Genomic DNA, 17520 nt, shown 5'->3' with positions numbered 1-17520 from the left:
CAATTGTGCAAGTTCTCCCACTTAAAAAGATGAGAGGGGCCTGTAATTTTCATCATAGGTATACCTCAACTATGAGAGACAAAATGAGAAAAAAAATCCAGAAAATCACGTTGTCTGATTTTTAAAGAATTTATTTGCAAATCATGGTGGAAAATAAGTATTTGGTCACCTACAAACAAGCAAGATGTCTGGCTCTCACAGACCTGTAACAACTACTTTAAGAGGCTCCTGTGTCCTCCACTCGTTACCTGTAGTAATGGCACCTGTTTGACCTTGTTATCCGTATAAAAGACACCTGTCCACAACCTCAAACAGTCACACTCCAAACTCCACTATGGCCAAGACCAAAGAGCTGTTGAAGGACACCAGAAACAAAATTGTAGACCTGCACCAGGCTGGGAAGACTGAATCTGCAATAGGCAAGCAGCTTGGTGTGAAGAAATCAACTGTGGGAGCAATAATTAGAAAATGGAAGACATATAAGACCACTGATAATCTCCCTCGATCTGGGGCTCCATGCAAGATCTCACCCCGTGGGGTCAAAATGATCACAAGAACGGTGAGCAAAAATCCCAGAACCACACGGGGGGACCTAGTGAATGACCTGCAGAGAGCTGGGACCAAAGTAACAAAGGCTACCATCAGTAACACACTACGCTGCCAGGGACTCAAATCCTCCAGTGCCAGACGTGTCCCCCTGCTTAAGCCAGTACATGTCCGGGCCTGTCTGAAGTTTGCTAGAGAGCATCTGGATGATCCAGAAGAGGATTGGGATAATGTCATATGGTCAGATGAAACCAAAGTAGAACGTTTTGGACTAAACTCAACTCGTCGTGTTTGGAGGAGAGAGAATGCTGAGTTGCATCCAAAGAACACCGTACCTACTGTGAAGCATGGGGGTGGAAACATCATGCTTTGGGGCTGTTTTTCTGCAAAGGGACCAGGACGACTGATCTGTGAAAAGGAAAGAATGAATGGGGCCATGTATCGTGAGATTTTGAGTGAACACCTCCTTCCATCAGCAAGGGCATTGAAGATGAAACGTGGCTGGGTCTTTCAGCATGACAATGATCCCAAACACACCGCCCGGGCAACGAAGGAGTGGCTTCGTAAGAAGCATTTCAAGGTCCTGGAGTGGCCTAGCCAGTCTCCAGATCTCAACCCCATGGAAAACCTTTGGAGGGAGTTGAAAGTCCGTGTTGCCCAGCAACAGCCCCAAAACGTCACTGCTCTAGAGGAGATCTGCATGGAGGAATGGGCCAAAATACCAGCAACAGTGTGTGAAAACCTTGTGAAGACTTACAGAAAACATTTGACCTCTGTCATTGCCAACAAAGGATATATAACAAAGTATTGAGATGAACTTTTGATATTGACCAAATACTTATTTTCCACCATGATTTGCAAATAAATTCTTTAAAAATCAGACAATGTGATTTTCTGGATTTTTTTCCCCATTTTGTCTCTCATAGTTGAGGTATACCTATGATGAAAATTACAGGCCTCTCTCATCTTTTTAAGTGGGAGAATTTGCACAATTGGTGGCTGACTAAATACTTTTTTGCCCCACTGTAGGTGTAAGAAGGCAATATGGATATTCAAGTTAACACACAAATGATATAATATGTTGTGCAAATGCATCTACTGTAGCTGCCTACTTCCAGGCCTCAAACACTGACAATCTGCAACAAAATATTTATGACTGCCATGGAGCTAAAGCAAACTGACAATCCAGACCACTACCAGTTCAGTTTTCTTTTGTGAAGTTGTAAAAGTCTGAATACTTCCATATGCTGAAAGCAAAAATGCTTACTCCATATTTATTGTTAAATTACTTGAAAATTCCACATTTTCAAGCAAGCTGCAAGCAAGGGAGGAAACTGTGTCATTTGCAGTTATTAGAATACAGAATTCTAAACTTGAAACACAAACTATTATTGTAATTCAAAGAAACCTATGTGTAGAAGAGGGTCTGCTATGCAAAAGCCACATTTTAATAAAGTGCTTAGGACTTTATTAGGACTTTTTTTTCAGATTTGAAGATAATACCATTAGTAGTAAATCATAAATATTTTTGAATACACAAGTTTCTGTTTCACCTAAAGGACCTATCTAGACTATGTCCAAAGAGAACAATCTCTACAGTCCTCTCTTTTTTGGCATCTGATTTCTGCCAATCTTGAAAGAGAAAGGAAGAGAGACTAATTAAAATCTAAAATGCTAAAAACATGGAATCATTAGAGAGTAAATTCTTGACTTTCTAACTTATTTTTACAAGCTTGCGCTATAAGAAAGTATATAACAAATTCACCAAAATAAAAGATGTCCATGGTACAGTAGAAGTAATTCTCTAGCCATACCTCAAAAATAAAAAGTATAGCATCTAGTTCTTCCCTTTGAGATTTGTGACCTAAATAGAAGAGAAAAGGATAGTTTATAGCAACTGAAGATTAAATGATGAAAATACCCTTAGTGCTATGACACAACAACAAAATTTACTCTATTCAGAAATATACAGTACTTTCTTATGCTATACTGTATAAGATTCACTTCAGCTGTTTAGAGGAAAAGGTGGAACTGCAAGACTTGATCAGACTATCTACTATTTGGTCCTTTCCTACAGAAATAGATTCTGGTTTTTGCTGTTCTATTCACTATCTCATAGGTAAAATGAGAAAGCAGGAGATCTCTACAAATGGATAAAACTTATCTACAAATGGATAAAAATTATCTGCCATTTTGCCATTTGTAATGAAGTTTATACATCTGCATACCCATCTGAGCTGGCAGACTTTGACTAGGCTTTTAAATAAGAACCACAAACTCTGATTGCCACTTATCTGCTTTAATATTCTATTTTTTCCCCAATGTTGTTATTGTAAGAATTTTTAATGATGGATCATCAAGCTTGTATTCAAATGAAACTGATATGAAAGTCAATCAAGTTTAAAAATAAAGTTTTGTTTGTCTGAACAACTAGAACTGGAGACAAATAAATCAATGTCAGATTGATATTCACAAAACAGTGAACCGTTTAAAAAGCAGATTATCAGATTTAATTACTAAATGAATTTTGGTAGGAAACCTCTGATGGTTAAACAACAAGTAATTTGCTCAGCTACAAAACTGATTTATTTGTTAGATTTATATGCCACTTTTGCTTCAGGAGCTCAAGGTTAAAAGCACAGAGCATTATGTACACGGCCTTGAGTTGTACAAAATAAAAGTAGGATATAATCAACCAATCAATCAAATCATAGCACTCCTATAACAGTATCAACTTGTGAGGTAGGCTGGGCTAATAGTGTGTGAATGGCTAATAGTCATCCATTGAGTTTCCATGGCTGAGGACAAACCTGAACCTGGCCTCTATGACGCCAGTCCAACACTTATCACATTAGTTCATATCATAACTAATGGTTTACTAATATGTATTAATACAGCCATAAAGTAATGTCTTATTAATGTGTATCAAGAGGACTAATTACAGCAGTAAATAGTTCTGAACAGAAAACCTTTGGTAAAATTTCTCTATGTTTATACAAAAAATTATATATTTCAAAAACCAGGACTACAAATGGAGGATTATATATTTAACTTTTGTTCTTACCTTTCTGTTTCAGACTTATTTCAATAGTCACAAAATTTTCAAAAAACACATAATATATGTGTGAAAAATGTAATTCAAAAAACTGCTTAAGGTCAATAGATTCTGAATTCTCTGCAAAATAAATAGGACATGATGTTAATATATACAATGTTTTAAAACAAGCTAATTAATGAAAATATGTTAATCAATATAAAACCCATAAATGTTTTACAAATAGAAGTCACCAGATCTATAAAAGTGCTATGGTATACTGTTTGAAAACAGTATATAAAATGAGGCTTTTATGGGACAACAGCAGCTAATTTAACAGGAACAAATATATGAAAAAAGTTTTATTTTCTACATATAAGCTAATATATACCTTACTATATTTCAGATATTTTATTAGCAATCATAAATCTATTCAAAGAACCATAAGCCAGTGCTGATAGGCTATCTATACTGCACTCACTACTTTAACACCACAGTGTATAAGCCAGGTAATTATTCAGTAGATAAAACAACAAATCACTGTAGTCCTATTAATTTAAGGAGTACTTGGCAAAACAACTTGAAATATCAATTTCATTTGTTTTGTCAAACCTGCAATAGTTTAGAACTGAGGTGCATGTTTAGAGGGGCTGAAGACTACACTTGCCCTTTGATAGCATATTGATATTGATAGAGTATACTTGATAAAGCAGACATGGCTAAGACAAGTTAAATTTGTTTAACTTTAATTTCCCCTTCTGTCACATTAAGAATCACAACATGAAAGCAAATTTTGATAGATTCTGAGGGCAGCATCCAAGGCTTTCAGAGACCTTAGTTATGTAGCTCTGATTGAGAGTATGATTCAGGAATTGAGGAATATTTTAATTTCCTACCATAAAAGTAACAGGCATTGATATACAGGAGATCATTTTGGTAATATAATCATGACAGAATAGATTTTCCCAAGATTTGATGTTTGGTATTATTGGGATATCATAAACTTCTTTGACCTCAAATACATTCATTAAAATTCCTTAAAGGTTTGAAGAATCAATTGCAGCTATATGAACCTAACTGAGCCTTAGGATCAATACTAAAGGCCTTGAATGTATGCTGCCACTAAAGTAAAACAAGACTATTTATTAATGTTACAATATTTATTACCCTTTTGAGACCTAGTGAACACTGGGCATGGCACACGAAGTAGAATTTTATCTATCTCTCCAACCCAAAGGAATATTGGGAAAAATTATTTATAGCGGCTTTAGGACTCTTATTTGTCTGTTGGTGAATAGGATTACTCTCTTGGACCAAATCTAGTCTACTTTTACTGGGGACTAATACACAACAGAACAACTGAGTTTGAACATGAGCCAGATCTGGCCAGGGTGAGGGATAGGAAAAAAAAATTAGTTAAAAAATGCCCCACACATCACTATAGAAAGGCACTTGGGCAGCAGCTCAGAATTTGCTAATTCCTCAGTTCTAAGCTCTCCTCCCTCCTTTTCCCTGGTGGCATTATCCAGAGTGGAGCTTTATTTATTAAAAAAATTCCAGAAGCCATGCTATCATATCTATTAGAGCTTATGTTAAAAAGAAAGGTAAAAGCAGATTTAATTAAGAAAACAGTTTGTGTAAGGAGAGATAAAAACAAAGATGGATCTTAAGCAACATGACTACAAAATAAAAGGCTGAGACATACATTAAAGGATTAGGGAGAGATTAACAAGATCTCTTACTGTACAGTACTTATCAAAAGTCGTTGTTTATATTCAGAAGGTATGTGTACATATAAAGGTTTCTGAAAACCTTCACTGCTAGCATTAAACGTAACTGAACCCAGATTCAGTATAATCTGAGTTTACTATTGTTAGTATTATTTTCTTATGATGTAAGATAACAATATGCTCCAGCATCAAGAGAATTTGTTGATGGAGACAGGGTATTTTCTGTTCCAAAACCTAAATTCTGGCTCACTGTAAGAAGGTCATATTAGCTCTACCTTTGCCTAATATTAAGAAGGCTATAAAATTGTTTGGCTAGGCTATTTTAAATAGTTTTATTTCATTCTCTAGATGTTTTAAAACATATTTTTTGTGGTTCTTAACCTGAGTATTTTTAAAGTGGTACCCTGAGCCATAATTCCTCACCAAAAGGAATATCACAATTAATAAAATCAGAATGAAAATAGTGATATTTCTCCTGCAAACATCTTTAAGAAACTTCCATTTTCAGAACTGTAATTAACAATTTATTTTCTGTTTTTTATGCAGTACAGGGCCTTGATACCTTTTGGCTCTTTTAGACTTTTTTTTTTTTACTGTTTTTGGTAATCAGTAAACATCTAAACAGGAACAAAATTTGAAGTCATGCTTCATTTATCTTGACCATTTTATCCAACATATTAATGCATTTTTTACATTATAGCCATTCTGAGCATTGAAAAAAATCATCTATATATCCAATTAATAAAATAAGCTAATATGCTTATCACTTTTGACAGGTGGTTGACCTTTCAAATATGCTCTCTACTATATCAAATTGCCTTAGAAAATAAATATGATTTAGACAGTATGAATTTATAATCAAGGAAGTGCCCTTGAATATGTTTCTCTTTTTAACCTATATACAGTATATAAGCACAGGAGTAATTTAACATTTTTTTTAAAAAGTAGTTAATCAAATGGAATGCACAACTATAAAGTCAGTGACTCTGACAGGTTTTATACGAATGGCAGGATAAATTATTTTTTTAAAAAAATAAAACTTATACTTTTCCTAATTATGCAAAATCCTTGTATGAAGATTTAAAAAGGTATGTTCCTAGTAGTGCAAGGCCTTATGTACTCTCTGAAAGAACCCAAGACACCCATTAGCTCAAATGTCTCAAGATTCATGTTAGCAGAAACACTATGTAATCACTTGCATAAAGTCTTGTGTTATACCTCAGTATATATTTTGATCCACATCTCTTTTGTGAAATGTCTTCCATTAGTTTTTCCATGAATATTTGCAGAACAATACTATTGCCAAAATCTCTTCAACCAGGATATCTCTGACACAAAAAGACAGGGAAGTGTGCAGTCTAAATTCATACCATTCCATGGGATCTCCAGGCCCAATGGTAAAACCAAGTTTTGAGGGCCTTCTGGAAGGTCAACAGCATTGAGGCCAATCTCACCTCACTTACGGATTCAATGAAACATAAAATTTGACAGAAGTACTTAACCATTTGCATGCATTGGTATACATGTACAGGTAGTCCTCGTTTAGTGACCACAATTGGGACTGGCAACTCATCGTTAAGCAAAGTGGTTGCTAAGTGAAATTGCGACTGTGCTTATGATCTTACTTCAGCTTTCCTTTGCTTTACAGACCTGCAAAGGCCATAAATGTGAGGACTGGTCATAAAGTTATTCTTTCATCACCATTGTAACTATGAATGGTTGCTAAATGAGGCAGTCACTAAACAAGGACTACCTGTATATTGAAGCTTGATGGCCAGAGAACTGAAGATTTTGTTAAAAATAAGAAACAGGAGAAGCTGCTACATGAGGTCTACTTAGTTTAAAATTTCAAGACTTAGAGGAATATGTTTTACACATTCCTTAAGACCATGTGCAGAGGCACTTCACATTGTAATCTGAAGAACTGCTATTGGAAGGTAAGGTTTTTCATTAATTGCTCTGCTTGGTGACCACTTTCCTAAAAGAAATATATCCATGTAATATTGGGGGAGGGACCTTATTGTTAATTGCTATATTCTTATTGTTTAATTTTGTTTGATTTTTACAAGTTACATAAATATTACATACTATTAAATGACTAATATAATAAACAAACTTGCATGTTAAAACTAATGCAGCAACTTGGCTTGCCTGAAAGCATATTTTATAAGTGAAATTTGCCCTAGGGAATGCCTCTGTTAAACATATTGCATTTTATTTATTTATAAAATGTGTATGTTACACACACACTTAATGGCCTTGGCTGCTTACAAAGGATAGTAAAAACATCACTATTATTTATTCAAAATTAAGTATAAGTAATAATCATATATATATTGCAAAAGATAAATAATGGCATTAAAAGTCATGAGAAATAAGTAAGGTATATACTCATTCCTAAACCGTAGTAAGGAACATATTCCTCTCAACTTTGGGGCTAATTTATCTATATAATATAGGTCCCAACATGGAGAAAGCTGAATTAGTTGTTGACCTCAAAAACATATATGTTTCTATATGTATTTTTAAATTATATTCATTTTATAAAGCATTCTTCTTAGAGATGGAATCTGCAAAAATAGGTTTTAAATTTAACAGGAACTTCTGTAGAACAATTCATTTCATTCAAACACTAATGCTTATCAAACCTTAGAATGCAATGCTGTTGCAAGCAAAGGTTCTACTTTTACCACCAAATCTAAAAGCCAAATCATCTCAGACTTCATATGTTGTGTAAGTTTAAATGGACTGACAAAAAAAATTGCAAGAACTACATTTTAAAAGACCTATTCTTTATCTGTTTTATTGCTTGAAACAATTGTCGAGAGATTGTAGAACCTACTTTAAGGGAGGTTTTCAACAAAATATATTTCTTGGTAATGACATTCATGTAACATTACAGGAAACATTATAATTTAATACCAGAGCATATGCTTTCCATTCCAAAAATTCTAATACCAACTACTGGAATCTTCAGATAACACTGGCAAACATTTTATCTGAAAACTTATGCAAGGCACTACTTGATGTACCAACAATCAGATGCTTTGTAAGGCAACTTTCTACTATTCCTTATCTATTAAAAATGATTACAGTGTATGACTCCTTATTATAAGGCAGGGTCTTATACTTGACAATCCACAATACTACTCCACCCAATAATTCTATGATTTTGTAATATAAGATTCAAGATTAACTGGATTCCATGCCACTGAAACCAAAGTTTTAATAAATGCATCTGTCTCTAAGATGTCAAAATATTCTTGCCTTTGATCCAACAGCATAATATAGCAATCTCTCTGGAAATTGCTAGAAACAGAAACAGTGATTTTTCTAGAAACATGATTCCATTAAATTAAACAGCAAAGAGAAACAAACACACACAAAACAAATCTCAATATAAGGGACTACCCAGGTGGTCACTTTGTGCAACTGCACAAAAACCAAACAATCCAGATCCAACAGTGTATCTTTCTCTTTTAGATGTCTGAAGCATCAGAAAGCAGTGCAGCCTGTTATGCCATCTAGACAACAGGTGCTAGAAGTTATATAGCTATATGCTAGATTTCCTAAACTAGGACCTTCTGAACATGTTCAAAGATACGTTAACCACAGCAATGATACTTCCTAAATCATGTTGAGGAAAGCACGTCCTAACATATTGGAAAGTCAAATTAAATATTATGGCAATGGAAGCAGCAAGAAGTCTACCTCATCTTGACCCACCCACCATAGTAAGATAAGCAGGGGCCTATGCATGCAAAACAGATGATTTCAGCTCATTTCAAGTATCTTTTCCCTGCCTGTGGCCTCCCCTAATGCCCTCAGTTGTCATGCCAACAAAGACCTGGAGCTTCTTCGGCTCATCTCAGGATAAGGCACCTGTTTCTCACACCCCAATGCATGTTGACACTTGGTCAGCTGAAATAATTCTCCTCAAAAAGAAGGGAAGTATAGGAAAGGGCTCCCTGGGCAAAATACGATCCGATCCTTCCCTCAGCTACAACCTGGTCCAGAGAAACACTGAGTCCCCACACCATCCGGTCCCTCAGCCCTAAGGCCGCTTTCCCCTCCTCACCAATGACCACGCGCAGGTGCTTCAGCCGGGTTAGTGGGTCCTTGCGGGTATCCAGCACCTTCTGGGTGGATTTCCGCACATCACCGTGCGGTTTCTTGGAGAACATCCCGACTGCCGGGGGCTCGGAGACGGCTCCTTGGTGTTTAACTCCTGGTTCTTCGGCTGCCAATGCACCAATCGCCGCCGGGACCCCCGAAAGCTCGGGAGGAGACGCGCTGCGGCCTTGAAATCCGCCCCCCCCCCAATTCGGGTTTCTCTACATAGCCAACGGCGCCGCCTCGAGGCTTCGAAGCAGGGGGTGCGGCCGGCGCAATCTCAGCGACGCGCAGGACTAGGAGAGGGAGGGGTAGCGGTGCCGAGGGAGGGTTGGCTTTAGGCTTTCCCCCCGCGCAACATTGCGTTACTCCTCCTCCTTCCCTACGCCCTCAGTGTTCGTTTTGGTTCACGACAGCCGTCAGGCGCGAATTCCACGGTCCCCATGGCAACTTCTTTCCTTTAACGTCATATGTAGGAGACTCGCAGCGCTGTTGTTCCGGATGCTGCGCAATCGCTTCTGCTCAACTGTCGCTTGCCTTTTAGGTCGTGCGTAGTTGTCTTTGTGAGTTATTTTTGGAAAAAAGAAAGCCGAAATTTTCTTTCGGAATTTCATCAAAGACCGATCTCATAGCTCAGATATTAAGTTATTATACAGCATTGGTGTGTGTAGTCTGGAATTCTGTTTTGGTTCTAGAATGCAAACGTTTGCCCATTATTTTTAGATATGCAAAAGTCTGGCAAGGGCCTAACAAAAGTGAAACCCTCGTAATGATATACTTACATAATTCCGGGATTCAGTATATAAACATTACCAGGAAAAGAAAAAATGGAAGCACAGATTATTTTGGGAGAGAATAACATGTCAGTGATTGTCCATCAATATTTGGGATAGATGAGTGAATACCAATAAGCTGCCAGAAAAATCCTTTAGAAATCTCTGTGAGGTCAATAAATCCTTGAAATTTGACTTAAGTACAGTATGTATGTCCCAGATTCTCTGTTTATTGAACTCTTGCCTTATCTAATCCTAGCGATAATAGAAACTTGGACAAAAGGGCATGAGATAAACTGTTTGGAATGCTCTTCTACCATGTACTGTAGATCTAAAATTGTCACATGGTATTAGCTTCAGCAACCCAGTTGATACCAGAATAAGCCTTAGCCAGGCTGTCAAGATAACTAAATAGACTTCAGCTTCAATTTCAAGTAGCCTAGCCTCTAATCTTAATATCACATTGGGAACATATTTAGGAAACTGAAAAAAGAACTTTTTCAAGGTGGTCACAGTTGGAATAATGTTGTAATTGCTTCCAATATACAACTGAGTGACTGATCTTGCAACAAAAAGTTTAATAACTGGTAGAATAAAATTCCCTCATTTTAGTGAAATCTTAATAGCAGCACTATGGCACTTTTTTGAACCACTGAGGAGGCATACTTAGTGTGAGCAGGTTTTCTTCTGGAGACTTGGAAAACAACTCATATATTTTAGGTGCTATGTCATGATTGGATCTTACCGTTATTGATGGAAAAAATGTGCTAATTAATGACCAGATGCTGCTTTTAGCACATGATATAGTATAGCAGTTCATTTTTTAAAAAAGGTATGGCTATAATATATGTAATATATACAATATGGTACATATATATCATGTTATAATGACTTAAAAGAGGAGTTATGTATTTAGATGTTCTAAAATGAGATGCCAAAAAAAGAGAATCCACTCTATATCCTTTCTGCCCTGCAGCTAAATGAGTATAACAATACAGATACTTGCTGCACTGGCGTATTCCACACTCAGCCAGAGCTCTACCCCCCTACAGTGTGAACAAATTGGGTGAACAATTTCCCATGTGGTTGTAATAGTATGTTAATCTATCACCATAGATTAACAGACTATATGATAGATGTTAATCTATCATCTATCACCGGCATCACTATAGCACACAAACCAACTAAAGACTTCCAAATCTTAAGTAAACCAAAAGACTCAGTAGCCCAAGAAGAAAAAACAAGAGTCATCTACCACATACAATGTAAGGACTATAATAGTCACTATGTAGGACAGACAGGCAGAAGGCTAGCAGAGTGCATCCATGAACACCAACTAGTAGTCAGAAGACACAATGAAAACTGCTTCATCTCACAACACATGGGCAGACATAACCATAGTTTCAACTGGGAAACTATCAGCATCTGAGAACAAGCTAAATCCAAAAATTCTAGGGAATTCCTGGAAGCTTGTATTCAGACAAGATAGCTAACAACAGGCACACAGAGATAAACAACATCTACCCACAATTCAAAAGAGACAATAAAAAGGAAACAAAAAGACCAGAACACCTCACCAGCAATCAACACCCAGATAAGCAGGGACTAACAGCAGGATCAACACCAGACAAACAAGCAGTAAATGATACCCTAATCAAGGAACTACCAAGGAAAAAACAACTCCCCCACCAACACTGACAGGCAAGTTCTGTATATAAACAGAGAGCAAACCCCACTCCCTTCTAGCACTGAAGATGTTACCTAGATGTATAATGAAACGTCTGCAAAAAAACAACCAAGCTCAGAGAACCCCAAGGACTCCACAGTATCACCCTGAGCTACCTATATTCTCTTCTATTGAGATGCATCTATGTATGTTAGGTTTGTGCAGCATGTCAGATTTGACCTCCAAAAGGTACTTTGGAATGCACAGGAGCATGAATGCAATACCAGAAAGCAGTTGTGTCTTTTCCCCAAGTTGCACAACTGTCTTCTGATGCTGGAAAGCAGCAAGCTGCTTTACAGAGTTCCAGAAAGGTGCAACTTTTGGAGATAAAATCTGGAGAGCTGCCAACCCTACTGTGTGTGTATACATGCTTGTGGATGTGTAGAAGTGATTGTATATTCATATACAGAGATGTGACTCTCTAGGCCCAATACGATACCCTACAATGGTATAAAATAGTCCTCATGTGCATATTATAGCAGGATAAATTTTAAAATGATATAAAGTCCTCTCTTTGCTGCTAACTTTTGTCTTTGTGGTAGAAATGCTACCATTCAGAATTATAATATAATCCTCTGAGGAAGATCACCATCAACAGCAGCAGTTTAGAATTAACCAGGAAGTTCCTCTACCAGACAGTGAATTTGTCAAGCAATACTATGACTTCAGGGCTAATTGCTCATTTAAAAAATGGCCAGAACTATGCCTGAATTATATATGTTGTATTTTACATTCTACAAGACCTCTGTCTTGCTTAAAACAAAAGTGGAATTCTTCTTATAGCTCATTTAGGAGGGAACTAACCCTGTAGTACTGTCCTCAGACTTTCATATTTCTGCCCACTTTCCTGTGACCCTTGTTTGAGCAAAGACTGTGATTCATATCCATTTGATTTATTGGCAGGAACTCAACCTAGAAATTGTGAACAGAGATGTAGTTGCATTTTGGAGAGCTGTGGGTATCTGTTTTAAAGAAAACCAAATATTCTACTAGCATCTTTATTAATACTTTATCTCAGAGATTCTAAGATAATGCAGTAGTTGGTATCTACTATCTTAGAGATTATTTTTATCCACAGGAGGTGTTAAACCTATCCTCCGGCTAAATCGATCTGACCAGTTCCTCTACATTGCCACCAAAGAACAAAGAAAAAACATTCAAGGTTGTAAATATCAAGCCCTAGAAACTGTGTTGGAATAAAATTTAGAGTAATTTACCTCCTGTTTCAGACAAGATGCACTTTTCTGTTTCTACGAGCAAAGTTGCTAAACAAAAGCAATTTTCACACTGTTGGGATAATACAAGAATAGCCTGGGATGTGGCTTAAGCCATTTTATTTCAGGATTCTTGTCCAGCAGTTTATATTATGCAAACCAGAGAGCTGCTCAGTAGAACAAAGAACACACATGAAACGTTGAAATAGAAGACAGGATAATGCGCAAATCCCTGGAAGCAATTTAAGTCTTTTTAACTTCTCAAGACTTATCCCAGTGCTACAAATGTTGACACCCTCCATTTTGCCACACTAGGAGGCAGTCATTTGAATGGCAGTTCTGTATACAAAATCCTTGTGGATCACCTTTTTGCATATTTATTGCTCTGAGTACTTGGAATTGCATGCTAAGTTTTTTTTTTACTGTGCCTATTATTTTTTTAAAAACTTGTTTAAAGCGTCTCTTTAAATGTTTGCAAACAATTTAAAACACATAAATTTTTAAACCATAAAAAGGTATATCTGCTTTTAATTTTTTACATAATGAACAGGGCTGGGAGTCAGTTCCTGGAACATCTGACATAGTAGAAAGGCCCATGTAACTAAGACATGCAGTTACAATTGCATTTAAAGAGAAATGTAGAAAGCGCAGATTTAATTGGTGTCACAACTTCGTTGTTCTTATTAGTTTTACTATAGTATGGATTAACTCTGATCAACTACAGTATGGATTAACTCTAAGACTAAGAGAGTAGCCTAGCAATGTTGTGTATCTCTCATACTTTTGGGGGGGATCCCTTTGAGTCTGTGTTGACTCCTGGTGACTGCCTGTACTGGTCCCTGCAGTTTCTTGGCAAGATTTTTGGAAAAGGTTTGCCATTGCCTTCTTCCTAGGGCTGTGTCAACCATTCAAGGTAGATCAGACTAGGAAACCAAAGTCATGCATGCTAATACTACTTTTATTATAAGGTTACAGTAACAAAATCTTGCATATCTGAATATGCTTCCCCCCTCCCTCCCTTTGTGAGAACTAGGAAGGGTTTTGTCTGAGACACTTTCTCAGGTTACCGTTCTGGCCCAGATTCAGATTTCTTTTATCTGACCATTGTCTTGGTTGGGCTCTTCCTTGTATTCCTCAAGGTTATGCCTTCTGCCCATTACAGGCTGAGAGAGAATGACTGGTCCTGAGTCACCTAGCTGGTTTCATGCCTAAGTCTAAAACTAGACCTCATAGTCTCCCGGTTTCTAGCCTGGTGCCTTAACCACTACACCAAACTGATTTTCTTATCTCTCATTCTGGCTAAGCTTAATTCAGTTTGGAATCTAAGCATTTCACTAGCTATTCTGCTGCCATACCTAGCCTTTTTGGTCGAGGAAGCTTTGTCTGTACTGCTTCTACCCCAATCAACAGACTTTAGTTTTGTCCTAACCATAAGACTCAAAAGAACCAAGGAAATTCCCTTTCCAGTTTTCATGTATATTTGCATGATATGTTCGGCTATTTAATCAAACTTTGCAGCTCATCATGTCATCTGAGTGCAAAACAAAGACCGTTTGGGTTTTCCACACACTGGGACTGGTATGCAAAAAGGGCGGGGGGGTTGCCCTATCTGCCACTCTGCCCAATTTAGGCACATCATGTTGCCCACCATTCTTGCTATCACTGTATGCTGTTGCTATTTCTCTCATATACTTGGCTGTACCAGTTATCAATCAAGTTAGGCATCTGCTGGGGATAGGCAAGTGACAAAACACACATAAGAATGTCACTACACAAACCATGTGACTTACCTACTTGTGTCTGACATCATGACATAAGTACAAAAGAGTGGGGGTTGAATCACGAAGCATATTTTGTCATTTTTGCACCATCACAGTTAATAGTACATCTATGTCTTGATACCTGTTATGGCTCCCATACTGCTTCCATCCCCCAAAGTCCAATTCCTTCTGTTCCTGCCAATGATCCATCACTGTGAAACACAAGTAGGGGGAAAAGCTTTACTAGCTTTTCTTCTCTCTATCCATTGACTGACAATGCATGCAGTGTGAGTCCAGCTGAAAGGGACTTGCCCTGCTCCCTTGTTGGGCACAATGGCTAAATACTGTCCGTTTGTGCTTTCAGGTGCAGGAGAGGAAAAAGAAGTAGACTTGTGTTATGAAGGTGGATAATGGTAATTTATTAAAATATTTCAATTTCATTTTAATAATTAATAATAGCATGTACTTGTTCATAGGTTTGCATATAATGCTTTAGTAATATGGGTGTGTGATCTTAGCATGTCTTTCAAAGTACCTCAACTCCTTAGAAACATAATTTTTTGGAGAGACTAATCATAGTGCCATAGCACTTCTTATAGTTACAGATGATGAAATAGGGAGTTTGAATTAATGTAATGCCAAATATCTACATTATTTTTCTGGTCCATACAGGATACAACTTCTTTCTCTAAAATGTTTATGGTTCTATTCATTTTCACCTACTATTCCTTTCTGCCCCTTTGCTTCCTTTTGCCTCGTCTACTAATTCTCACCTATTTAAAGCCTAAGCACACACATCACAGTAAAGAATGTGGCCACCCAAGTTGCTATACAGTATATACTCCTTTTCAGCTTTAATCCTTCTGTAAATCAACAATCAACAGAAAATGAGTTAGGTCTCCCTATGGCAGTGATAACTTTTTTCCTCCAAAATTGGCCTAGCTTAATTTTTGAATGGAATAACCTGCAAAACTACTAAATTCTGTTCTTGTTGAAGCATTTCAAGCTGTAAGCCATAATAATGTAATTCTAAATATGTTGATTCATAAGATGTACTAGCATCAGCTTGCCATCTTTTAACCTTATCTTTCATCTTCTATTTATTTTATTGTAACTTAGTTTGATTTTTGTGAGCTGCTCAGAGTGGTTGAGAGTTGGGCAGCATACAGGTTTAATAAATTATTATTATTACAGTATTATTATTATTATTATTATTATTATTATTCACTGATAGTTCTTAAACTGAGAATCTCTGAATGAACATTTACAGGTGTGATGGAGAACTCAGTGTTTAATAGCAATTAAAAAAAGCAAATTCCATGCTAAAGAAAAGGATTGAGAATAAAAAAAAATTCTTGGAATGCTTTTATATAAAGCAACCAGTGTTATAATACCATTAAAGAAAGCAATAATTGGTTGCATGTGGAATTCTATATAATTCTGATTGCCCCATCTTAAAAATGGATATAGAAATAGAAAATTTTAGAAGGCAAGAAAAATATATTAAACAGATTATAAATCATCAATATGGAAAGCTACAGATGTAAACTTTTCTGAAATTGCATGTAGCCATGAAACAAGTTCCATCCTGCCTGAGAAATATATAAATATATATACTTCATATCCAACTTAACATTATTTTGCTTGTTTAGTAGCATAAAACACATTATTTATAAATTACTAAGGTTTTATTTATGAACTAGTGAGTTTATAAAATTGTATTACAGTGCATAGTATAGATATACTGTAGTATATCTGTGGAACTGGCTGGGCAATTTTATTTACTTCAGTATTTTCAAAGGCCAACTTTAAGGGGCTACAGAAAAGATTTTTCAAAAAATTATGTTTGCTTAGAATTATTGTAGATCTGTTCTTTTCCATGAGCTCTCTTGCAGCTAAGGGTGCTCTGGATTGCAGCTCAAAAGTATAAATGCCAGTCCTATACTTGTTCACTAAGAATATAAGAATCTTCTCCCAGATACATGGAGATAGGAGAAAGGTATTCAACATATTTATTTATTACTGATATCTGGCAAAGTAGAAAAAAATGACACTATAACTTCCAACTGTTATAGCAAGAAATAACAATATATTATTAGACAGTAATGTCTCATATAAGCACAATATTATGGATGAAAAGTATACAGGTAGTCCTCACTTAGCGACAATTGGGATCACCAACTCTGTCTCTAAATGACATGGTAATTAAGCAAGACATCACATGACTGTGACTTGCAATTTTACTGCTGGCTTCTCCACTGACTCTGCTTGTCGGAAGCCGATTATAAAGCAAACAAATGGTGATCACATGACCACAGAACACTGCAACAGTCAGTCGTAGCTTTGAATGGTCACTAAACAGGGCAGTCATTAAGTGAGATCTACCTGTATCTGGATTATCAAATTAAAATTTATAACAGTACTGAAAACACTGAATTGTGCAATATGTATTTGTTTTATATGAACATCTTCACTTTGGGAAGTAAAGTTAATCTTAAAAAGCAATTTACTCACTCTAAAAGTGACAAGATTTCAAAATAATTATTTTGAGTATTCTTTTCCAATTTGCTGGAAAAATTAGGAACAAAACAATCCCCCAGTCCATCCCCAAAATCTCTGTATTT

General features: G+C 36.5%; 1 protein-coding gene across 8 annotated transcripts in view; it reads right to left on the bottom strand.

Moving 5' to 3' along the window:
* Positions 1–9821, bottom strand: part of RALGAPA1 (Ral GTPase activating protein catalytic subunit alpha 1) — a 156425-nt gene extending 146604 nt beyond the window's left edge. For 5 of the 8 annotated variants that reach the window (XM_025168223.2, XM_025168224.2, XM_025168225.2 and 2 more), the window contains exons 1-3: positions 9389–9821; positions 3611–3721; positions 2361–2410 (exon numbers count right to left, since the gene is read on the bottom strand). In XM_025168223.2, coding sequence (XP_025023991.1) covers positions 2361–2410; positions 3611–3721; positions 9389–9494 — 267 coding nt within the window. In that variant the 5' untranslated portion in view covers positions 9495–9821. The remainder of the gene's footprint in view (positions 1–2360; positions 2411–3610; positions 3722–9388) is intronic. The other 3 variants (XM_088145368.1, XM_025168226.2, XM_007430682.3) reach the window with 1 other exon arrangement.
* Between the last annotated feature and the right edge of the window lie 7699 nt (positions 9822–17520).

This window comes from Python bivittatus, unplaced genomic scaffold (assembly GCF_059951505.1).
Source record: "Python bivittatus isolate LINGU-HERP-01145 unplaced genomic scaffold, Pbiv_v1 ctg000480_np1212, whole genome shotgun sequence".
Taxonomy (NCBI): Eukaryota; Metazoa; Chordata; class Lepidosauria; order Squamata; family Pythonidae; genus Python; species Python bivittatus.
The sequence above is the reverse complement of the archived record's forward strand: the minus strand, read 5'-3'. Positions and strand labels throughout refer to the sequence as shown.